We start from the raw sequence: 26739 nt of genomic DNA on the forward strand, positions 1-26739 counted from the left end.
TATTTATGTACATTCACATATGATTAGCCAAGTGCCCTGCACTCACTAAGCATTCAGCAAACACATGTTGATTGAAAGCTAAAACAGTAAAGTGTTGGATAACTACTATAAGAAGAGGTCTTACTAGTATTATTGATTCCTGGAGAAAATTACAGCCCATTCAACATACAGAAACCCATTTGGTAACCTTAAGATTGAGCTTAGAACATGAGTCCTTGAGCAAGCCTTCCATGGGCAGATATGAAATCCTTTTCATACACAAATTAGTACTAGTTTACGTAGTATGTAGATCAGGAGATAAATGTATGCTAAATTATTTAATGGCTATGCAAATAATGCTTTTCAAGACCAGAATTTCCAATTTTGTGAATAGACTTTTGTTCAAACAACACATTAGATTAGCCATGAAAATGATGCTGTGTGGCAAGACGTGTCTGAAATGAAGATTATCAATTTCAGCCTTCAATATTAGCAGTGAACTCAGATTATATTATATTTGCAAAAATCCTAAAGTAAAAACATGGGGAAAAGATATTGAAGGAAAAGGTGAGTTAGTCAAGAGGTAGAAGAATATAAAAGATGGGGGAAAGAAATGAGTGTAGGCTGTGAGGAATAGTAAAACACTACCCACAATTACTAAGGATCTACAAAATCTGCAGGAATGTTTAATGATAGAATAAACAAGATTAAGACAGTTTCAAATAATAGTAAAAAGGTAAGCACTCCCCATTTGAACATTAACAAGAAATCCAGTTCTATTCTAATTCACCTTAATTTAACTTGGTTAAGGGCCAACTACATAAAAGTTTCATTAGAAATATGAATGCATAGTAGTCTTTGATGAACCTGGTATACTGATTCAGTTATTTATTTTTTTATAACAAAAGAGCACACTTAGTGCTCACCCAGAATCTACATGGTCAACTACAAAGAAAACCATTTCACATTACCAAGAACTGTCCCCAAACTGAAATAAAACAGCTTCAATTCTTACTGACCCTCTTCCTTGATATTCTTCAACATCAGCTTGGTCCCATCTGAGAGAAATCTCAGATGACTTTGTTTTTTGCTCAGATAACAGCATAATAAGTAAAATAAAATGCTATGCTTCATTTCATCTTTTATCATCCATTAATAAAATGTTATCACAAAATTTGACTATAAAATTAACTACCCATAACTGATTAAAAAAATAAAAATTAGAATTGCTAATAAAAGTCATGCTGTGTATTAGGCTAAAATATTATGCATTTAAGAACAATAGGAAAAAAATCAGAACCAAATAAATTTGAAAACAGAAAGTATTTTACTTTTTTACCCAATTCTTAAAAAAAAATGTTAGTAAGTATACAGGGAGGACTTTAAAAAAGAAAAGGCATTTAAGAAGCAATAAGCATTTAAGAAATTATATCAGCACTTGTCTGGAAAGTACATACCGCTTTTCGTTTAAGAATGCAGTCCAACCTCCAACGATTTCCTTCAACCACAGGGCGTTTCAGGAAGATTTCTGGACTCAACCTGAAATCACAACATTTCAGGTAATTAAAATAACATACAAAGTTCTAATCGTGTCATAGGAAACAAAGGCGATTTTAGCCCAAATGCCATCCATATAAGCCCATGTACAAGTTCATAAAAAAGCATGAGCCTTTCTCCATACAAAAAGCCAACCTAGATTTTTCTCTATACATCTTACTCACATATGCGCACGCGCACACACACACACACATACACACAGACACTGTTGGTGGTTGCCCAGCCAGCAGCCATTCTCCTTGTTCCCACCATATAGTATAAATATTCTACACCCTTACTTCCCCCAACTCCTATACAATGTCACATAATCCTAGATAATGAGGTATACAAAGGGAAATATGTTCATGGAAAAGTTTTTCCTCTTTGGTAATAGAGAGACACACCATCGCTCAAAACAGGAAAAAAGGCTTTAGGGTGGATGTTGTATGAGGCTATGTTGCAGTCATATTGAAATTCTAAGCAGTGATTCTCAACATTTTTAATGCCACGACCCTTTAATACAGTTCCTCATGTTGTGGTGACCCCTAACCATAAAATTATTTTCTTTCTACTTAATTTTGCTACTGTTAATGAATCATAATGTAAATATCTGTGTTTTCCAATGGTCTTAGGCTCTACAGCAGTGGTTAAGAACTGTATTAAAGGGTCGCAGCATTAAAAAGGTTGAGAACCACTGTGAGGAAAAGACCAGAATGGTGAAATCACTAGACCACTCCACTAACCTTAGGATTGCCTAACTTTGGATTTCTCATTACGTGAGACAAGTGAATCCTCATTGTTTAGTTGAGCATTCTGTTAATCCAAGCCAAAAGTGTTCTAACTTATTAACATACACTCTGGCTTCCAAGGAGCAGTGTCCATGAAACCTGGGTCTTTCTGGGCCAAAAAGAGAAGGCAGGCTCACTGATCAAGTGTTTCCAATGTGACAATAAACCCTTGGCTCTTCTTTTCAGTGATGCCACAGGCAGCTAAGCATACAGTAGAGTCACTTTCCCCCTTGGGGTTGAGGTCTGAAGTCAGTTAAATCTACATGTGATATACGCCCCCCTCCCCCTGTAATGAGGAAAAACAAACAAGAACACTTCATCTGCTGAAATGCTAGACCTGGGGAAAGAGGAAGAGACTGTATATGGATTAAAGCCTTATTGAACACTAGGCAGTAATACTATCTTGCCAGGAAGTCCTCTAAGAAGGTGACAACAACAGGGTTTTAAGGAGCTGAAGAGATTAAAAGCATTAATTTTATGCTCTATTTCATTCACTTCAAGAAAACTAAAAACTCAGACATAACATATCCAAAGGAAACACATATTGGGTGAGATTATTAAGGAAACAGACAAATAGTGGGGGTATATAGAGTATAAATATTTGCACATTTAATTCAGAATAGGAAACAACTCAAAGGTAATCTATGTTTAAACAAACAAAAAATTTAGCAAAAGATTTATGATGAATTAAAAAGAGTTCTGTTTTAAGTAGAAAAGTACATCACAGTACATTGCTAGTTCACTGAAGATGAGATATATCCAACTACATACTTGCAATTTTTTACATGTACATTAATCTTGGACTCAGAGGGCTTCAGTTTTGGTGCCACTTCTAAAGCTATGCTCAGCAATTAAGTCTCTTATTTACTATACAAGCATTGTGCACCCTGTATGCAGAATATTCCACTCGTTACTTTGGAGGATCTTAAGATAGTTCTCAAAGAACACTCAAGTTTTAGTATAAATAAAAAGATAAAAGACTGATATAAACAAAATATAAACAATGGCAAAGAGAGAGCAGCTATGATGCCCAAGTATCATTGTGTCAGGATCTTTACTAAGTAATTATTAGATAAACTAAGTTCAAAAGAATTATATGATACTGCATTTCACTGAATCTAGGACACTGATGATGGCAAAGGTGCTTCATTACTCTGTCTACCACTAAGAAAGAACATGTGATGAGAGGTATAGCTGTCAGATGTTACTGAAGGTAAGATCTTTCCTGATTCCAGAGATGTTAACATAGCCTTCCAAGTAAATGGTCCTCTCCTATAGCTTTAAATATTTATATGAGAAGGACAGCATTTGAAATCAATGATCAGAACTTCCATCTTAAGAAGACAGAAAAAGCCAAAGCTGGTTTGGCTCAGTGGATAGAGTGTCAGCCTGCGGACTGAAGGGTCCCAGGTTCGATTTCGGTCAAGGGCATGTACCTTGGTTGCGGGCACATCCCCAGTAGGGAGCATGCAAGAGGTAACTGGTCGATGACTCACCGATGTTTCTAACTATCTCTCTCCCTTCCTCTCTGTAAAAAATCAATAAAATATATTAAAAACAAAAACAAAAAAAGAAATCTTAAAAAAAAAAAAGAAGACAGAAAAAGGAAATATTAAACCTAATGTAAGAAAGGGAAGAAGAGATGAATGGAACTCAATGCAACATAAGACAATAACAAGAGAGAAAACGCAATAAAAACAAAAGCTAGCTAATTACAAAATTAATGAAATTGATAAACTTCTAGCCATATTAAGAAAGAAAAAGGGAGTTTGACTACTTTAGATTTCTCATATAGGTGGGATCTTGTATCATCTGTTCTTTTGTGTCTGGCTGATTTCACTTAGGATAATGTCCTCCAGGTTCACCCATATTGTTGCAAATGGCAGAATTTCATTTTTTTTTAAGTTGAATAATATCCCATTGAATGTAAATACTTCATTTTCTTTATCCCTTAATGGACATTTAGGTTGTTTCTATGTCTTGGATGTTGTGAATGCTTCAATGAACATCGGAAAGCAGGTATCTCTTCAATAGCTTGATTTCAATTCATTTTTATATGTAGCTAGAAATGGAACTCCTGGATCATATCATAGTTCTGTTTTTTTAATTCTTTGAGGAACCTCCACACAGTTTTCCATATTAGCTGCACCAAATTACATTCCCAGCAAGGATTCTTTGAATGGTGGTTATCAGGAGTGAAGGAAGGAGGAAATGAGGTCTTGATCAAAAAGTATAAAGTTCCAGTCAATTATGCAAGATGAATAAGTATGAGAGATCTATGTACAACATAGTGCCCTTCGTTAACCTACTGAATAGCTAGTGCCTATAGTTCGTATATTAAATTATATTCTATATTTAAAAATTTGCTAAGAGGATAGATTTTATATTATATTCTTATAATACAAATATCTATTATAATAATAGTGTAGTAATAAAATATGCAAATCAACTGAACGGAGGAACAAGCAGAACGACCATCTGGGTGACCATGCTATGACACATATACTGGTGTCAGACCAGCCAAGGTGCCTGTGATACAATTGGTGGGGGAGTGGGTGCCATCGCCCCACGATCACCCTGCCAGCAGGGCGATCAATGAGGGGCTCTGCAATTGCCCCAAAGAGGGAGACCAAGGAGGCCATCCTCTGTGTGGCTATCGATGGGGGCACGGGGAGGGGAGCGGGGAGGGGGTCGGAAGGAGGAGGACTCCACAGAACCAGGGAACCAGGCAGAAGATGCGGGCAGCACCAGGCCAAGAAGAGTGTGGGCAGCTTATGGACCATGAGGCAGCAGGGGCTGCGAAAGCCTACCCTTGTGAAATTTCATGCATTGGGCCTCAAGTTAATAAATAAAGATGATAGGAGGAAACTTTGGAAGTGAAGGATGTGTTTATACCATTGATTGTAGTGATGGTTTCATGGCTATATACTTATCTCCAAACTCATTAAGTTGTATACGTTAAATATGCACAGCTTTTTGTTTGTCAATCATACCTCAAGAAAGTGGTGTTTTTAAAAAAATATGGTTAAGTAAATCCATGGCCATTGAAAACTATATAATATAATATCAGATAGGTACACAATTTATATATGCTATTATGTCAACTTTATAAGATATATGCATGCTTATATATAAGGTTTGTAAAATAAAAAATAAAATGTGCTAACTTGGTTAAAAAAAAAAAGGAAGAAGCACAAGTTATCAATATAAAAAAAAGGAGTTAAAGAAAATCACTACAAGGACTAAAGACATTAAAATAATATTAAATAGATAAGTGAATATTATAAATAGCATTATATGAATAAATATGATAACTTAGATAATATGGACAATTTCCATCAAAGAAAAGGATGTCCAAGTGAAAGCCTAAATAAATTAAGACTCTAACCTTGTATCTATTAAAATATTATATTCATAATTTAAAATTTTCAAACAAAGAAAATTCCAGACCCCAAGAACTTTAATTTTAAAATTCTACCAACTATGTAAGAAATAAATACTATAAATCTTACCCAAACTCTTTCAGGAAATAGAGAGGAACACTAACTAATACCAAAAACCAAACAAAGATAATTCAAGAAAAGAAAAAGTTAAGAACAATATCTCTTATGATCATAGAGTTAAAAACCTTTATCAAAATTCCACATCTTATAAAAAGGATAATAGATCATGACAAAGTGGGTTTACCCTAAGAAAGCAAGATTTGGTTAAAAGTTGAAAACCAATCAATGCTATTCATCACATTAACAGAAAAATGATTATTTTAATAAATGCAGATAAAAGGTTTGACAAATGTTAATACCCATTCACAAGAAAATGAATTCTAAGTAGAAATTTCCTCGAAGTAATAAGAGGTACCTATAAAACTCTACATAAATATGCATAATAACGAAAGACTAAATGCTTTTGTCCTAAGACTGAGAGTGAGGCAAAGATGTCCCTTTTTGTCACTTCCATTTAACATTTTATTGATGATCCTAGCCAATGCAATAAGACAATAAAATAAAATAAAATAATGCATACAGATTAGAAAGGAAAAAGTAGAACTGTGTTTATTCACACATCACATGATCACCTATGAAGAAAATTCCAAGGTTTCTATAAAAAGAAGCTACTAGCACTAATAAGTGAATACAGCAAGGTTGCAGTACATAAAATTAATATTTAAAAACCAATTGTATTTCTACATGTCAGCAAGGAATAATTGAAACATGAATTTTTAAAAATACCATTTGCAATTACTACATCAATTAGTGGAAAATTTAACATAATGTGGGTTAGACCTGAGTACAGGAAGTACAAAACACTGCTGAGAGAAGTTAAATAAGATCCAAATAAATGGAGAGATACAGCGTAATCATGAATTGGAAGACACAGTATTGAGGAAGAACAGAATCTGATATCCCATCCAGGGGTGATTTTACTATTACTGTTTTTGGATTTGGGGTTTATTCCCCCTTTTGATTCCTCAGCCTGGAGTGAGAACCTGGAAAAGGTAGAGACTCCAGGAGAAATCCTCTAGTTCAGGCTAAGGGGAAAGAGTGGGATCTTTGGCAGTGATAGAAGTGACAGCAAAAGAGAAGCCACAGAAAATCCAAAATTACCAGGGGGGATCACAGAGAGAGAAGAGCTCAGGAAAGCAGCCTTATAAAATCAGTTTGTGACTTCTAGCTCACTCCCAAGCTGCTAATGCATGGATTTGATCCAAATACAAGGTAGGGAAAAAATAGGTTTATAGTTTTAAATATGAAAAACATAGAGGTTTTGTTTCTGTATTGTTATTTTTTAATTATTGTATTATTTATGAATTGTAAACCTACTTTTGCCCCACCCTATATTATGCCAGAAAGTTTGAGAACTGAAAAAATAGACCACTGCCCAAACTGGCCACTAGGTGGAGCAAATAAGGACAGAGCTGAACCGTACTGCAAAGGCTTTGAAAAGAAATCTGACATTAAAAACATAGATATTGGCCGAAACCGGTTTGGCTCAGTGCTAGAGCTTGGTCTGTGGACTGAAAGGTCCCAGGTTGGATTCCGGTCAGGGGCATGTACATTGGTTGCGAGCACATCCCCAGTAGGGGGTGTGCAAGAGGCAGCTGGTCGATGTTTCTCTCTCATCGATGTTTCTAGCTCTCTATCTCTCTCCCTTCCTCTCTGTAAAAAAATCAATAAAATATATATATTTTAAAAACACACAGATATTGGTGTTTCTGATTTCTTAGGCTATATTCCTAGAAGTGGGATCACTGGGTCAATATTTCCATTTTTGATTTTTTGAGGAAACTCCATACTGTTTTCCATAATGGCTGCACCAGTCTGCATTCCCAACAGCAGTGCAGAGGGTTCCCTTTTCTCTGTATCCTCACCTCCCGTATGTTCATAGCAACACAATTTACAATAGCTAAGATTTTGAAATAGCCTACATTCACATCAGAAAATGAGTGGATTAAACACGATGGTACATCTACACAATGGGATACTATATAGCTGCAAAAAAGAAAGAACTCTTACTATCTGTTACAGTATGAATGGTCCTGGAGAGCATTATGCTAAGCAAAATAAGCCAATCAGAGAAAGATAAGAATCACATGACCTCACTCATTGTAGAATCTAATGAACAACATAAACTTATGAACAAAAATAAATCCAGAGACATAGAAGCATCAAACGAACCTCAGAGGGAAGTCAGGGGAGGGTGAGTGGATGGGACGATCAACCAATGAACTTGTATGCATATATGCATAACCCATGGACACAGAAAATAGGGTGGTAAAGGCCTGGGGTAGGGGACATGGGGTAGGCTGGAAGGGTCAATGAGAGAAAAGGAGGACATATGTAATACTTTCGACAATAAAGATTAAAAAATAAATAAAAATATAAACACAGATGTTGCCAGAGGAAATAGATCAGGGAAAAAAATGTTGCAATAGGAAATGTCTGAGATTTTACTGCCTATGTTTTCTCCCAGGATTTTTGTGGTTTCAAGTCTAAACATCCCAAAGAATGCTATGCTCACCCTAAACAGAAAACCTCCACCCTCCTCCAAAACTGCTGTGCTCTCTCGCACCCCTATGTCTTGGCTGGCCCTTTGCCTAAAACGTTCACCTGTTTTCTTCTTACCAACTCCATCCTCAAGCCCCAGGCCGCAGGCCCCAGGTCAGCATTCTCTTCTGTGAAGCTTCCAGAGCCCCCTCTGGCAGGCTCAGCCACTACCCCTCCCTGTCTTCTGCTGTGTTGATCTTCATCACTGAGTTTTCCCCAATTTGTGTTTTACGTATGACTTCCTGATTCTATGTTGTTCCAGGGCAGAAGCTAGTTCTCCCTCATTTTTATATGAACATGGCCTTGGTCAGTACCAGTCACAGAGCTCATGCTCACTAAATAGCCTTGAAATGAATGAGTGAATGAATTAGCAAATGAATGGATAGGTACAAAGAAACTGAGTAATTCTAGGTCCCAGGCTATTTCTCAAGTCTCTATATCTGCCTTTGCTTGCATAATAATTGCTTTAGAAACATATTAATACCATTTTCACTTAAATACAATATATGATGTCTCTTGAATTAGATCAGAAGTTTCTAAAGAGCATGTGGTTTCTCTAACTATGCTTATTTCTCTCTCAGGTCTAGACATATCAGGGTTTGGTTAAGCTTTTGAAACCTCCCTTTTGCAATATCTTGCATGACAAGAATTTTCTTCACATGTTCTGAGGGAAGTTACTGCAAAGGTTTTATTTCAAAGGGAGTGTTGTAGTAAGATGTTATCTTAGAGAAGCCATGAAAAAGAAATAATGTTCTGATTCATATTTTTGCTGACAGTAGAAGGGGAAACAGTCAGGGTTCCATCTCTTTAAATGCTTAAATGTAAGTCTGTACTTTGGTATTCACCACCTTCAAAAGAGATAATATATTCTTGCACAAAACATGAGAACATGGGTTCAATGGAAAAACTGTTTTCATTCTCTTTCGTGTCAAACTTTCAGAAATATTTTTTTCAAGGACTATTGTACGACATTAAACTTGAATGAATTCTCGTGTTTAGAAAGTATCAACCAAAGAAATAGCTCCAAAGCAGGAAACTTTATTTTATTCTTTATAATTAACTAATGAGACAAAATATGTCAAGAATATACTGGTAAAGGCCAAGAAGAAGCTCCTCCATCAGCATGAGAATAAATGATCTGTAGCCATGCTGGTCATCACATACCTTATCTGATGATTCTAGATCAATGATTCTTAGCCCAGAGGGACTTTGCTTCCCAGGGGACATTTTGGCAAAGTCTAAAGACACACATTATTACCACTGGGATCTTGCTATTATCATCTAGTGATACCAGGGATACTGATTGTGCTAAACATTTCACAATGCACAGAACAACACCGCACAACTAAGAATTATCTGGCCCCAAATGTCAGTAGTGCCCAGGTTGGGAAAGCATGTCCTAGACACTGGTTCTCAACCTTTCTAATGCCACAACCCTTTAATACAGTTCCTCATGTTGTGGTGACCCCCAACCATAAAATTATTTTCATTGCTACTTCATGACTGTAATTTTGCTACTGTTATGAATCCTAATGTAAATGTCTGTGTTTTCCGATGGTTGTAGGCGACCCTGCTAGTGGTTCTCAACCTGAGAACCACTGCTATAGAGTCAAATTTCCCAGTAGCTAAATGAGTTTTAGATATGAGACTTCTAATGGCCTTAACAAGCATCATAACTCTCATGGATGTTTTTAAGGGGGGTCAGACAATTGAAATCTGACATGTCTCCAAAAAAGTTGACCAGGCTAGTCATTAATAAGAACATTTTAATAGTAATGGGCAAATGGAACTACGTATTCCAATTTCAAAGGGATAATTCAGAGGAATTATATTCACTGGATCTAGGAACAGGCATACCAAAATGAGGAAAAACTACTCAAGGACGATCATTTTCCACTACCTCTACAACTATATTTGCATTGCAACATAATCTTTACTAAAATGAATACTGAGTGTCTGCTTCCAAAAAGAAAGACAAGTACAGTATTGTTCAAGCTAAATAATTTAAGAATATATTTGGGTGCCAAGTGTTTTGAAAAGACCTTTTACTGGAGGCCATTAGAGTTAATTGGTAGAGACTTCAGCCAGACCATCTGTGGGGACTGCTGGTTTTCATAGTATGTGACTCTGAGACAGCACAACAAACACTCTTGTACATTCCTAAACACAGAGACTCCAAACACCACCCCCAGGGACAAATACTAACCACCAGTCTGTGATAAAAATCTCCTCTTTTGCCTCTTCCATCGCATTTGCAATATCTTCAAAATATCCTTTGGCATTAACATACCTGAAAGACAAGTGTTTTTTGTTTTGATTTTTTTCATTTGTGTTGGGTAGGGGGGTTGTTGTACAAAAAATAAGAGGAAAAGACACATATCTATGGGAAAGCCAAAGATGGAAGCTACTGCCAAGAGTCCCTACACAACCACCAGTTAACTTTCTATAAATGGAAAACAAGGACTGAGAATACCACCTGCTACATAGGAAGTGCAGTAAATAGATAGAGGTAAGCAACAATTGATTGGTATCATGATTATATGGGGTCAAATGAACTCTCCTATTCTCTTGAACTCACACACAGTTGTTCTTTGGAGACTGTTTTAAATCCATGGAACAAAAAACATGCTAAGAATGATTTTAATTAAAAGAAATAGCCAGGCCTGGCCAGTGCGGCTCTGTAGCTGACTGTTGACTTATGAACCAGGAAGAAGTCATGATTAAATTCCCGGTCAGGGCACATGCCTGGGTTGTGGGCTCAATCCCCAGTGTCCAGTGTGCAGGAGGCAGCAAACCAATGATTCTCTCTCATCATTGATGTTTCTATCTGTCTTCCCCTCTCCCTTTCTCTCTGAAATCAACAAAATATATTTAAAAGAACTATCCAGCAAGTAAATTCTTTTTCTTAAATCATGGCTGATGACTTAAATAAACCTTCCATTTGCATCATTAAGAAAATTTACAACTAGTTTTCAAAATCAAACTTCAAAATCTAAAACTGGCTATTTGAAAGCCCATTATAAAATAGCTTAAAAACAAAAATTGAAAAACTAATTGATGCTCAGGTAGTCCTATAAAGAAAGGCCTTTGTTAGATATAATGCATTACATCTTTTCACAGCTTTGAAAACTGACTCTAGGGAAATTGATGCTATAAGTACCCTGACAGTCTTAGACCAAAAAGATCTTACCATTTAGCTAAAATGTTCTCTTGGAGAGTAGCATACGACCCAAATCGGTGATCTTTGAGAAAGTTGCTGCCATATTTCTGGATGAATTCTTCTATAGATCCTGCCAACAACCGAGCATGTCTATAGCTGTTGCATTTTAAAATAAGTGTCCTTCAAAGAAAAGCAAAATGTGGAAAAGGATGGTCACTCTGTGTTCTGTCTTTTAAATAAATTTAAGACTGAACCATGCTCTGTAGTTCGATACTACAGACATAAATTGAAAAATTTAAGTAAACAGCATCTTTCTTAAATAAGAAAAGCAGAGTTGTAAACACTTTTAGCAAGAATGTAAAATATAGTCAGTGTAGCAAAAACAAATTTTCAGGCTACTTATTCACCCATGCAACCATGGATGAGGCTCTTACTATAGTCCCAGAGGTGTGGACTATAAGGAAGATAATGAAAAAGGTTTAAGGCGAGGACCTGTGTCTCTGTGTTACTTAGTTGCTGGCTCCAGTAGAGGTCATTTTCCTTTGTAGTGCCTGATATCCGTTTCCTCAGCTTCTGGAAGCATCCTGATTGTACCTTAGGAGAGTAATTCCTTCCCTACTCTGATTTCACCAAAGCCAAGCAAAATGGCTTATTCCCAGACCCCTGGTCTCACAGACTGGTGCAGAGAGCTGTTTACAGGGACCAGTCGGAATTGTGGCCTGATGTTCACGGCCATCCCCAAAACAGAAACTGTACTGGAAGCAGGTGTCAGGACAGCACCTTTGCATTTGCAATAACCAATCCTGAACCTTCCATTGTCAAAAGAGATAAAGAAGTTCCAAATCTTTTACACACTCACACATGTGCAAGTGTATGTCATGTTAGTAAGGGTGTATCTGTATCTCTACGCCAGTCAACCTGAGTAAAGACAGAAATGTATGTAAACCCATATACATGAAGCTGAATTTTATGGAAACAAGTGTATATAGAGATAAAGACACACATATATTATATAACTACAATATTTCAGGGAAAAACATACTTATCAATACACACATACACACTAATAAAATCTATGATAAATGTACACTTGAGTATCCTTTCAAGGTATGTTTCTTAAAAATCTATGCATCAACAGAACTTTTCTAAATCAAATCATCATGTTTTGGTAAAGGATATCAATTCATAAAGTAAAATTTTATGTTTTTAAAAAATATAAACTATCATTCTATCATTCCTTAATTTATCTATTTGGCAAAATGGTATTATTGAGTAGTCAATTTCATTAAAATTGGCATATAGCAACACACAGGACAGTCTATTCTGACTGTTGCACAAAAGATCTTAAAAAATGATTAAAGGAAAATGTAGTTTCATTACTTTTGATTGAGGGTAAATTCTAAATGAAAAATTTTAAAGATTTCTTTTACTTCCTTTATTTAAGGTTGGGAAAAAGACTTTGACTTTAAGAGATTTTGGTAAAAATGTATTTTTTTTTTTTTACCAACAAATATTTACTCTTTAAAAATAGTTGAAATTTCTACCTTGAAAGGTTATCAATTCGGAGTCCATATTTCGTGTCTGTCTCCTTCTTTCCCACCTTAATTCTGAATTCTTTATCCACCAGCAGCACGAACGCAATGGCTCCATTGTCTGGCTTCATGTACAGTAAAAAGGAATCTTTCACTATCAACCACCTGGGAGGGGATTTTAAAAGTTGTACCGAATTACTGAGACAAAAAGAACAAAGTATACAAGTCTGAAGTAAACACTCTCGCAGCAGTGGACAATTTTATTTTTACATTGGGGATTCAGTTTTTAAAAACCACAATGAGAGGGATTAAAAATGGCAGAATAAGTGGATGCTGCAAGGATGTGCTCCCAGGAACAAACTGGAATTACAACTAAAATACAGAAACACTTCTTGAATAATCAATGGAAAACTCGCAGGAGAGAACCCTGATACCCCAGGACCAATAGTGGAGACCGCATAGAGACTGATTTATTTTGTATATTGTTAAAAAATATTAATAATATAAAATTAAAAAAAGGAAAAAATGAAAATAAATAAAAACCACAATGAAACAACAATGATAACAACAAAAAACTTTTCATTATGTTTTTCTAAGAAATGCTGGCACCAAGCAATTCAAAATAATTCACTATCTTCTTAAACACTTAAGGACGAAGAAGCCTGGAACAACACCCCTGCCAAGGGGAGGGAGTGTTTGCAGGATGTACAGCGGGAGCCCCAGCTGTTGGGAGAATGGAATGTGATGGTATTTGCTAAAATAAACTAACAGAGAAGAGGCAAGTAAGTTTCTCAGTAAGTATAATCCCCCTTTTAAAAAATCTAGTAAGCACCCAACACTCTGCATATTCTGTTGCTCATTTCAAATTATTTGCGATTTTTAGGGACCATTATTAAATGATGTTCGATGGGACATGATCTCTCAAAAGCATATTTCCATTCAATATATGCTTAAGAGCTTCATAATAGAAAAGTACAATGACAAAGTAGGAGTTAGGGTAGAGGTAGAAACAGCACAAAGATAAATCATACATCTTCTCAGAGGATCTTACTAGGCCTGTGGGGTACAAGCAAGGATAACTCCAGGCTGAATGGGACAGGTATCAAAAGAGAAAAGCAAACAGTGATAGGTGGGAGGAAGGAGTCCTTAGTTCTGACTAAGAGAGCACACTGGTGGCGTTCTCCCAGAGGCGGCGTCTGTGCGAGGCCAGGAAGGACCCGTCGCAGAGAGCCCAAAGTTGGTAGTCATGATGTCCATCCCACAGGGAGGGAAGGGTGAGCCGGGCCCCGAGCTCTAGAGATGCTGCATGATGTGTTGGGAGACAGTTTGGTGAGGCCAGGGTCTCAGAGAGAGTAGGAAGGGAAAATGGGAAAAAGCCGCACTGAGGAGAGTCTGGGGCCTTGCTAAGAAGGTTGATTTTATCTCAGGGAACCAGTGCTTTCTAAACATGCCCGATCATCAGAATCTGTTAAGATTTCTGTTAAAAAATAATAGAGTCCAAGGCCCCATCAAAAATCCAGTAAAAAAGCCTAACAATTTGTATTTAAAACAAACATCAAGGTGTTTATTAAATAAGGGAATCCTTGTGTCCTGCCAAGGCCATAGGACAATAATATCATTGGCACTATGTTTCCAAAAAAAAAAGAATGAAAGAAAGAAAGAAAGAAAGAAAGAAAGAAAGAAAGAAAGAAAGAAAGAAAGGAAGAAAGAAAGGAAGGAAGAAAGAAAGAAAGGAAGAAAAGGTATGAAGGAGAAAGAGGGATGTGGTGTGGCAGTTAGCAAGTTGCTATAATAATACAGAACAGCTCTTCTTACACTTCACTGTGGATATGCAGCACCTGGAGATCCTCTCAAAATGCAGATTCCGACTCAGGAGGTCTGGGGCAGGGCCTGAGATTCTGTGTGTCTAACAAGCTCAGGGGGTTGCCTATGTTAGAGCCACTCTGCTTAGTAAGGATACAGACGGTACCCATGGCACTGAGAGTGGAAAGAGCAAGACAGAAAGAATGGAACTGATTCTATCTAATAAAATAGTAATATGCAGATTGACCATCATCCCAATACACAAGATGGCTACACTCATGTGGTCAAAGATCTTGCTCCCATGTGGACACAAGATGGCCACCACAAGATGGCCAGCAGGGGAGGGCAGTTGAGAAGGACCAGGCCTGCAAGGGAGGGCAGTTGTGGGCGGTCAGGCAAGCAGGGGAGGGCAGTTAGGAGAGATCCTAACTGCAAGGGAGGGCAGTTGGGGGCAATCAAGCCTGAAAGGGAGGGCAGTTAGGGGTGATCAGGCTGGCAGAGGAGGGAAGTTGAGGGTGACTGGGCCTGCAGGGAAGGGCAGTTGGGCAGGAACCAAGCCTACAGGGGAGGGCAGTTAGGGGTGACCAGGCTTGAAGTGGAGGGCAGTTAGGGGCAAACAGGCTGGCAGGGGAACAGTTAGGCATCAATCAGACTGGCAGGGGAGTGGTTAGGGGGTGATCAAGCTGGCGGGCAGAAGTAGTTAGGGGCAATCAGGAAGGCAGGCAGGCGAGCAGTTGGGAGCCAGCAGTCCTGGATTGTGAAAGGGATGTTTAACTGCTCATTTAGGCCCGATCCTGATGGGCCTAAAGGGCAGTCGGACATCCCTTGTGGGTTCTCAGATTGGAAAAGGTGCAGGCTGGCCTGAGGGACACCCCCACTCTGTGTACGAATTTCATGCCCCGGGCCTCTAGTCTATAATAGTAAAAGCATAATATGCTAAGTAGACTGAATGTCCTTCTGGACAAAGCTGGGGCTGGGAGGGAAGCTTGGGTCCTGGGTGTCTGCAAGCAGCTGGAGGGAAGCCCTGTTCCTGGTTGCCAGAGGGAAGCCAGTACTGGCAGCTAGGGGAAAGAAGGCCTCCTCTTGCATGAATTTCATGTATGGAGCCTCTAGTATACATATAAAAGCCTAAGCAACATTTATGACTGGTCAACCAAACAACTAGTCAAACAACTGGTTGACCAGTTGCTATGACACGCACCTACCACTAGGGATAGGCGCTCAACTCACTAGCTGCCCCCTGGTGGTCAGTGGGCTCCCACAGCCAACCTCCTGCTGCAGGCTCACCTCCCGCAGTCCCTTCCCCCAGCAGGGACTGGGCAAGATGGCCCCAGTCAGCCCTAATCGCTGGCCAGGCTGAGGGACCCCACCTGTGCACGAATTTATGCCCTAGGCCTCTAGTGGATAATAATCTCAATAATTTTCAGCAAATGCAGAAATTATGCATTTTATAAAATTTCTCAATACTGCTCAGTATGAATGCCAAGGTCATGATATCAAATGGTAACTCAGTGATTCTGATGGCCATGACTAAGTAACTGATAAAGCTCAGTTAAGGCTTAAAAAGAAAAGATAGATTGTATATCTGGTAAAGTATATCCAGACATGTGGCTGCCAACTGATAAAGCTCAGCTAAGGCTAAAAGAGAGATGATAGATCCTATATTTGGTAAAGTTCCTTCTTTCTCTGCTGAAGCTTCTCTCTGCTTGACTTTGAAGCAAGCTAGAGAACAGACATGGGGCACAGGCCCAGAGACCTGGCTGACAGGCGTTGACAACCACAGCTGGCAGGCTTTCCAATCTGGGAAGAAAGTCAAACATACCAGACTTGTGACACTGGAATGGCATGACAGCCAGTCTGGCCAGCGCTCCACACCAGAGACAACTGTGTGGGATGACAGTAGAATGATGCCATATCCAGGTGAACCAGCTCCCATGACAGAATAAACCTCAGAAATGCTCCTGGGAGCACAGGCTCATGGCTTAACCAACAGGGCCAAGGGATGCAAAACATGTCCTTGGGAACAGGCCACCAGGTACCACTGTGCAATACTCTGCACAAGGATGCCGGCTGAAGGAGGGCACTGGCGTCAGCCATATCATCCTGCCAGAAGGGGGCACTTTTCTCTAATTTGCACACAGGTTCCAAATAGGCCACAAACAGCCTTGTTGGGCATCAGAAATGAGACAGAGGGTACTCCTCAACTCTACAGGGTGCCATTCATGTGGTATCTATGTCAATGATGACTCCCGTCAAGATGTGGCAGCCTAGAAATATGGAATTGTTTAGTAGTGACAGCTGGATTTTTGAAAGCTAAACACAAAAGATAATGGTTTCTGTTTTGACAACAATGAGTTGTTTTTTGTGTTTTTTTGTGTGTTTTTTTAAATATAGTTTTATTAATTTAAGAGAGGAAGAGAGAGTTAGAAACAACAATGATGAGAAAGAATAATTGATCAGCTGCCTCCTGTACACCTCATCCTGGGAATCGAGCCTGCAACCTGGGCATGTGCCCTTGACAGGAATTGAACCCAGAATCCTTTTGTCCACAAGACAATGCTGTATCCACTGAGCCAAACCAGCTAGGGTAGTTGTTCTATTTAACAGTCATTAGCTATCAGGGTAAACTGACTCCTAGCCTTTATTTGGAGCTTTTCTTAATTACACCATTCATTAAAGCTCTTCTGGTTTCTTCCCTTTCTCTCTTTTGTTCTTTTGTTAATAGATTCTTTTTTTTTTTTTTCTTTTTCTTTTTTTTTTTTTTTCTTAACGAGAGGATTTGTAACACAAAAGTAATCCATCAACCCAGCCTTTTGGAAGATAGCACTGGCTGCTCAGGGATTAAGCACCTGCCTTCAAGTCAGAGTCCCTGAGCTCCAATTCCGGCTCTGCCACCTGCCTGATTGTGTGAGTGTGCCCAACTGAGCCTAAGTCTATAAAAGGAGGGTAACAGCAATGCCCCGCTCCTATGTGTCTGTGCAGATTAACTGAGATGACTCATATACATTGTTTAGCACTGTTCCCAGTGCCAGTAAATCTGAACTTTTATGAGTATTCTTGGTCTAAACCAGGTGAGATGATGGTCTGTTCCAACAAGATGCCTCCAGCCTATGCTACTACTGCTTTGGCATTAAAATGCATTCCCACCAAGAGTGCATGGTGGTTCCCTTTTCTCTGCATGCTCACCAACACTTGTTTGTTAAATTATTGATGGTAAACATTCTGACAGGTCTGAGGTGATATCTCATCTTAATTTTCATTTCTACCATGATTAGTGATATTCAGCATCTTTTCATATGTCTAGTGGCCATCTGTGTGTCCTCTTTGGAAAACTGTCTATTCAGGTTCTTTGTCCATTTTTAAAATTGGATTGTTTTTGTTTTTTTTAATGTTCAGTTTTATAAGTTTGTTACAAATTTTGGATATTAACTCCTTATTAGATGTGTCATTGGTGAAAATGTTCTCCTATTCAGTGGCTTTTCTTTTCATTTTGTTAATGGTTTCCTTTGCTGTGCAAACACTTTTCAGTTTGGTGTAGTCCCATTTGTTTATTTTTTCTTTTGTTTCCCTTGCCTGAGGAGACATATCGGAAAAATATTGCTACAAGAAGTATCCAAGATTTTACTGCCTATATTTTCTTTTAGGATTTTTATGGTTTTGAGTCATATTTAAATCTTTAACTCATTTTGAATTTATGCTTGTGTATGGTGTAAGAAGGTAATGGTGATCTAGTTTCATTTTTTTGTGCATATTTGTACCATTTTCTTATCACCATTTATTGACTGTCTAGTCTATCTTTAAAATGGTCTATCTTTACTCCATTCTATGTTTTTGCCTTCTTTCTAGAATATTAATTGACCATAAAGGTGTGCATTTATTTCTGGGCTCTTTATTCTGTTCCATTGATCTATATGTATGATTGTATGCCAGTATCATGCTGTTTTGATTGTTATGGCCTTATAGTATAGTTTGATATTAGGAAGTAGATAATGAAACTTAGAACTTAAAATTTCTTCTGTTATGATTTTCAAAGGATTTATAACTGATTAATAATTTTTAATTTAATTTAAAACTAGTGTGTAAAAATTCCCCAAATATCCAGTTTATTAAAAAATATACACAAAACTCCTAAGTCCTACCTTCTTGACCACCGGTAGCAGACTCTTCCCTGACCACAGCAATTCAAGCCAGGTATCCTGTGTCCTCCGGATCTTTTCATTATCATGCCTTCTCTGAAAGAGATATCAAGGTAACCCATCATCTTCACATTCCCATCTCACTCTTAGCTGAGACAACCTTGCAATGTGAGACTAAATAAACTGCTTCATTCTCACGACTTTCCTGTTTTTTCTCTCCTCCTTCACCTTCAGATAGCTCAGTACCCTATTTGCTAGGATGAGTCCTAGCAGCTCATCCTTAAAGCACTCCCCCAACAATGATCTTTACTTTAAAAAGTTAAGCTCTTTATCATACTAAGCTCTCAAATTGAGAAGGAAAATAATAATAAGTAAATTTCAATCTTTGTTGCATAACATACCTTTTACACAGGATTATTTTTAGTCATGGAAATGAGTGATAAGCAGCTAACTTTTATAAGTGATTAGAAGGGATCTTGTATATTTGAGTTTTTAAAAACTGACATATTCACATATAACATTATGTTGAGATATTATTGACATATTATATTACTTTTAAGTATACAATACAGTGATTTGATATTTGTATATAATGTGAAGTAATTGATCACCACAGTAAGTCTAGCTACCACCCATCATTTCACAGTTACAATATTTTTCTTATGATCTACTGTCTTAGATATTTTCAAATATATAATATAGTGTGTTTGATTTTTAATACATTCTCCCACATCATATTTGTTACCTGTATTAAACAGTCCAACTGTGGGGTTACAGAAAATTGGTGCTCTAAGCACATAAGAAAGAGGGTAGAGCAATTGCTACTTTTGTTTACTGTAGCAAGATATTTTGTTTTGCCTAAATAGATCCCTTCAGTTGCTCTGCCTCTGATGAGGAGAAGCTACCAGTAAAACTAGATGAGTCCCATCATCCTGGCATACCAATAAATCCATTTTTAAAAATTTAATAAATTTTTATGTTCAGATTATTATAACTGTACCTCTTTCCCCTCCCCATAGCTCCCCTCCACCAGGTTCCTACCCCACCCTCTGCCCTTAAATCTAATGTTAATACTCATCAATATTCATACTTCTCTTTAAAGATCCAACACGGGAACTTACATGCCCTTTGGTCCCAAGTCATGAATGAAAGACAGCTGGCTTATATCAAGGAATTCTGTCTGAAAAGAGCCAAAAATCCATACTTTAAAAAGTCAGAAGAAAAGAAAAATTTATGCATTTAAAAAAAACACGTTAGTTATTTCCATGTGCAAACACATCTGAGATACTGCACAGACTACACAGATCAATAACAATGGTTTTTTCCTGAAAGAGTCCAGATAAGAAGTATATGCATAATTAAAACACAAGCAAGAAAGTGATGTGTGCCTTACTATGTAGAAATAAAATGCTCACATAGGCTTGGAGAAAGAATTTCCTCCCAAATTCTTTTGTGCTTGTTTTTGTTGTTGGGGAAGGGAGATTGTATGGCATAGTATACCTACAAATAATAAAAGAATTCTGTGAAGGGAGTGATGCTGGTACTAGAATTGGAAGATGGACTGGCATGTGGAAATGGGAGATGAAGGGGAATACAGAAGAGGAAAAGTGTAAAAAGGTCATTGGATGTACAGCTGAGCTAGAGACAGTCAGATAAAGGAAAGTAACTGAAAATTAAATGGCAAAGTTGGTTGAGGGGATGTTGGGGAGGGGTCTTTGAACACTAGGAATACCAAAATATTCTAATAGAAATGTAACAAAATTACAATTAAATAATAAAAATTTAATTAAAATTTTAAGTAATTATAATATAAAATAATTTTAGTGAGTATAATGGGAGAGAAATTTTGATCTACCTTCACTAAACAAATTATGAGACAATTAAAAACTATAAATGTTATAATAACATCCCTGGCTAACATTTACTGAGTATTTAACATCATTGACCCTGTACTAAGAATTTTTCACACATTATCTTAAAACCTCTCTTATTGATGTGTCTCTCTCACATTGATGTTTCTCTGAAATAGGTACTATTTGTCCTATTGTACAGAAGAGGAAATTGAGATTTAGAACAGGAATAGGCAAACTTTCTTTGCAGTGTCAGACAGTAAATATTTTAGCCTTTATGAACCATATAAACTACTGTTGCATGAAAGCAGCCATAGATAATACATAAATGAATAAGCATGACTGTATTCCATTGAAACTTTATCCATACTAAACTATGAATTTATTATAATTTTATGTCATGAAATATTATTCCTTTTGTACTTTTTTCAATTCTTAAGAATGTAAAAGTTATTCATATCTCACGAACCATACGAAAACTGGCAATGGACTGGGTTTGGTCCAATGGGTCACAATTTATCATCCTCTGATTTAGAGACATTAAAGAAACTGTTCAAGATCACAAAACTAGCAAGAGGTGTTCAGAGTTAGGTCAGGCCAGTCAGTATTCTCAAAAGTAAGCTGCCAAGGCAAAAAGTCATCCAACATTTATTCTACTAAAATTGAGAAACTTTATTCTACCTAGGTGAGTACTAGATGAAAATGTGGAGGCACAGAGGGGAAAACCAATGAATATTATGTAATTCTTAGCATGTGCAGTAGTTTTACTTTGTATACTCCTTGAAACAACTAGAGATTAACACTATTTTGCTCCCAATTTATATAAGCGGCCACAGTAAACCCAGATCTGCCAATGGTCTTTGACCACGTCAATAACAGCCTTACTAGAAAAATCAGACAAAAAATACATGCTCCTGGCGTCAGGAAGCAGAAAAGAGGCGGATATGGAAAACACTTCACATCCACAAAGTTCTGTGGGAAGAACCATAACGGTTACATGTGAAAGTCTTTAGAGAGTTGTAGAGACAGGGTGACTGCTTCCTGGCTGATATGACATTGCCGGAGAAATAATAGTCAATCGAGGCTAGTAAATGAAATTAATAACATGAAACATAACAGTTTTCCTTTAAACTTTGTATATGTAATTGAAAATACCTACTATTAACCTTGCAAGTACTTTAACAGTTAAGGTCTTTACATTTAATTTCTTAAATTAATCATAGTGATTCAGTACCATGCATTTTTAATCTGATTTGTGGAAATGCTTACTCACTGAAAAATGTAGTAACACATATTAGAAGTGACACTGAAGCTCTGAGCCGCAGAATCCAAAAGTTTTAAAACTCTAAGCCACAGATCTACTTATCTCTAGGGAGCAGAGAGAAAGTGTCATTCCCAAAGTACCCGGGAAGAAACTATCATAGAGGTGTGGTTAATTTATGCAAAGTCACAGAATAGTTGAATGGAAGAATAGGAAATGAAAGCAAATATCAAGAAAACCTCTTATCTAAAACCTGACTATTTCCTTATTCACATAGCTCTTATCAGCAAATAGTTGACAAAAATATATTTTTTTAAATAATTCAGAAGTCATAACTTTACAATATCGAAACAAAATTGCCAAGGGTAAAGAATTTCATCTAAATTTAAAAGTACTAGTATACATTAGCAATACAATACATTAAAGTTGTGCATTACTGTAAAATTTTAAATTATCCTAATGGCTTAGTAAAATTTGACTAAAGAGTGATTTTGAGAAAAACTTGGCCGTGTTGTAGAGAAAAGGGAAACTATCTGGCAATACATATTCTAATACAGATTTATCCAATTGAAGGTAAATGTGACAAGATCAATTGAGAAGCACAGCTAAATAATAAATCTAAAATTTAACAAAGATTATGTTGTCCAAACTTCTCAGGGTATCTTCAACGATAAGATTTCCATTCTCCATTTGGGCAGGTGATTCTCAAGAGTAAGAATTTACTCATTGCCTGCTGAATGTGGCTCAATGATTGAGCATTGACCTATGAACCAGGGGTTCAAGGTTCCATTGTTGGTTAGGGCATATGCTCAGGTTTCAGGCTCATCCCCAGTGTGGGGCTTGCAGGAGGCAGCCAATCAATGATTCTCTCTCATCATTGATGTTTCTAGTGCTCTCTCCCTCTCCATTCTCTGAAATCAATAAAAACATACCTTTTAAAAAGAATTTAATCATTAATTTAGCCTGACAATATTTCATAGAGCTTATTGATCTCTTGAATAATGTACAAACCAATATCATTTTTCCCCTCTAAGTAACTTGAAAAAAGTATGTTAGGGAAACAGAGAAGCAAAGAGTTCCCTTGCCAAAGGACAAGAAACAAATGCCAAGGGTAACAACAAACCTTGAGAGTGATTTCGCAACCACATACACACTGCTTTTCTACCTCATCTTTATATTAGAAAGGGGATGTTCAGAGGCCCCCCTTTATTCCTGAGGCAACAAAATTCAAGAGAGTGGCCAAGGGGTACATTCTCGGAGGTTAGGAAGACAAAAGCATGGGGTTGGGCAGTGCCCTTACAGTAAGGGTGGGAAGTGGGCTCACCCACTCCTGGAAAGGGTGCCTGCCAGGTAAAACAATGCAGCTCTGGAAAGAAGAGAAGACAGCTCATCAGTGGAGGGAAGGAGAGGCTCCCCAGCATCCAGCCCCTCCCAACTAAGACTCATTCATGAGAATGACATTTCCATTCATTTGCAAATATTGCTGTTTAAATTAATACAGCTTTTCTTTGTTGGAATGGAAACATCACAGTGTATCTTTATTAGTTTTACCCACTCTTCAAGCTAAATTTATATATCTTAAAAAGAAAGGGAGAGGTGAGCTCTGTGAGATGTTTATTCTCAGATTCCTTACCTCCAAAGTGGTGATTTCAAGCTAATCATCACCTTGGAGAAAAGGAATGTTAAGTTACAGGAGTCTGATGATTAACTTGAAGTTAGCGATAACACTTTATCAGCTTACAGCCCTTCTCTTGGAAATTATTCACTGGGTTCCATTTCTAGATTCTAACCTACAGTCAAGAAAAAGTACATGTATTGTTTCTAATGACTTCTCCTTTAAATTCCCTAGAAGATACGTAAGCATTTTCTAGTTATTAATTAAAATACTCAGTTAGTGGGTTTGGTACTACAATTCAGGACACAAAAGGAATCTTGTTTGAAATTCTATATGTTATACTTTAAACAATAAATAAATAAATATTTTTAAAAAGAAATTGTATATGTTATTTTTTTTTCTAAATATATGGATTCCTTGAGAAGAGATGAAATATTCCCATTTTACAAATGAGTAGAGAAAACAAAATGAATTACCAATCATCTCTGAGGGAACTATTTAATGTAATGTTAGATCTACTAAAACACTAGGACACTTTGCTTTTCAGAACCTCAAGGAGGAAAAGAGGAATTAAAACTCCTGGAGGAAAAGGAGGCTATCTAAGTATTAATTTATACAGTAACCATATAGAAGTAGGGAGAGCCCTGGCCAGTTTGCTCAGTGGTGAGAGTATCAACCCTTGGACCAAAGGGTTTCAGTTCTTTCAATTCCCAGTCAAGGTTACATACCTCAGTTGCAGGCTCAATCCCTGGTCTGGTTGGGGAGTGTGCAGGAGGCAACTAACTGATGTGTCTCTCTCACATTGATGCTTCTCTCTTCCTATCCCATCTCCCCTCCTTTCTCCCTCTCTCTCTCTCTCCCTTTCTCTCTCTCTCTCTCTCTCTCTCTCTCTCTCTCTCTCTCTCTCTCTCTCTCTCTCAAAAAAAAAAAAAAAAAAAAAAAAAAAATAGAAGAGTTGTCCAAGTCTAATTGTACTAAAATTTTATTGAAATTAAGGAAATGATCCTATCTTATCCCTTGACCTATGATCCACAATCCTATTGGCCTAAGGACCCAAATTACTTAGACACATAGTGCCAATCTAATTTCACAAATATGAGGTGGAGGTTTTCACATCTAGTCTCTAGGCCAGATTACATTTAGTATGAAATGAGAATAATGTCAGAGAATTAAGATAGATCAAATTGTATCCAATGCTTGAATCATTTTTGAGAGTTCTTCTGTTGGGGGAATAATTTAAATAACCATCAAAAATGAGGAAGAACATATCTTCAGTCAGGTATAGCTAGGTTTTCCCTTCCAAAGAAAATGTCTAGAACACATTCTGTAATTTTTAAATACACTATGGGTCAACTTTGGAAATATTTTTCTGACTAAAAAAGAAATCAGAATAAACATTTTTGAAAAGTGTGTAATCAACATTAGAATCCAAAATATAATAATGTGCGTGGGAAGAGAAAACTAAATTCAGCAAATACAGTTCTAGAACCAAAAGGAAGAGTAAAAGTAAAGTCACAGGCAGGCAGAAAAGTAAAACAAAGGGAACTTCATTACATCCTGGTACCAGTGCTCATTTAAAGAACTCCCTACTAAAGAAAAGAGCATGTCTGAAAACAGATTTCAGAGAACGCAATAGTAAGCAGCATTTTTAGTAATAAGAGCAGTAATAACTTCATTTGCTACATCCATTCAAAGTTGCCTACTTCCAAGTCCATGAAGGACAGAAATCCTTCCCATTCCTTCTCTTGAGATCCACTGGTTGGACCCAGATTTCTGGTTTCCCTGGGAAAACTCTTCCCCAGGATTATGAAAACATGCGAGCTCCTTCAAGTCCACCATGGAACATCCCAGGGCAAGCTGCTGCAGAAGGCGACCATAGTCCCCCCACCCCCACCCCTCACCCCCACCCGGTAATTTACCTATAAAGGGGGCCAGCTGGGTACAAATAATATGCTGTCAGGCAGCATGAGGGCAGAGTCACAAAAATAGATGCTCTTGCTTCTTCTCCTAAATACCAGAGGTCTTCCCTCTTTCTGTGTAGTATTTTAGATGTGACACCTTCTCTAAACTAGAGGCCAAGTCATAACTGCACCTATTCTCAAGTTCTGCACAGACACCACATACATACATCCAACCCCACAGCAATACAGTTCGTACCAACGCAGACACAAAGTCTAATAATCCATTGCATTGTCATTTATCTGGACCTTCACATAAGCGAAGGCTAACCCTTTAAAAACAGCACCTTCAAGGGCCTCTAAGCCAGCAGAGCTAGTGTTTTCTGATATCCTCTGTAAGGCCACGCTCCCACTCTGTGTGCTTCCCAGCTGCTTGCAAGTTCCACCATCTCTTATTTTCCAATAGTTTCTTTTCTCCCTGGCTTTTCCCAGGCTTCTCACTTTCACACAAAAAGACAGGCCTTTTATAAGCATCACGGGCCGATCAGATGGCATTCACAACATGCTCCGTAAAATCTCTGGGCATTCAGGTCTGTTCCACTCTTTTCATCACTTCCTACTTAAAGTTTTCTCTTAAGGGTTAGGAATTCTTTGGGACTTTATTCTGGAAGCCTGAGGAGAAAAGTAGGCTGATTTCTAGATAATCTAACCTGTAGCAGCATTTCAAGTTCATTTAAATCTACTGTTACAGGCATATCAGTTATATTTTTGTATCTTAAAAATAGCATCACCATAACCTAGATCCTTTCTGCCAAATCAATTTTGTGTTATTTCATTTATTTTAACACAAGGAATAATCCAAAAGTGGATACAAGTACCTGTGTTAATAAAATGATCCAAGATTTAGTTGATGATCTATGATTTTATATAATAAATTATTTGAAATAATAATAATTTATATAATATAATTTCAAAATGTAATTCACTAGTACTTACTGTTGCATGATAGTTTCTGTACATGGGCATTTTTAGTAGCTTTGTCAAGTAATCTTCCAGTTGTTTCTGTAATGCAAACATTTTTAGATAAGAAATAACATCATCACACTTAGAGAAAAATTTAAACAGTGCCAATAATGT

General features: G+C 37.3%; 1 protein-coding gene across 1 annotated transcript in view; it reads right to left on the reverse strand.

Moving 5' to 3' along the window:
- PLD1 (phospholipase D1) overlaps positions 1 to 26739 on the reverse strand; it is a 193974-nt gene that overhangs the window by 74533 nt on the left and 92702 nt on the right. The window contains exons 6-12 of the mRNA XM_084874150.1: positions 26599 to 26664; positions 20100 to 20158; positions 18982 to 19074; positions 13052 to 13204; positions 11538 to 11687; positions 10554 to 10637; positions 1437 to 1518 (exon numbers count right to left, since the gene is read on the reverse strand). Coding sequence (XP_084730276.1) covers positions 1437 to 1518; positions 10554 to 10637; positions 11538 to 11687; positions 13052 to 13204; positions 18982 to 19074; positions 20100 to 20158; positions 26599 to 26664 — 687 coding nt within the window. The remainder of the gene's footprint in view (positions 1 to 1436; positions 1519 to 10553; positions 10638 to 11537; positions 11688 to 13051; positions 13205 to 18981; positions 19075 to 20099; positions 20159 to 26598; positions 26665 to 26739) is intronic.

Source organism: Pipistrellus hanaki (genome assembly GCF_964339955.1).
Source record: "Pipistrellus hanaki genome assembly, chromosome: 2".
Classification (NCBI taxonomy): Eukaryota; Metazoa; Chordata; class Mammalia; order Chiroptera; family Vespertilionidae; genus Pipistrellus; species Pipistrellus hanaki.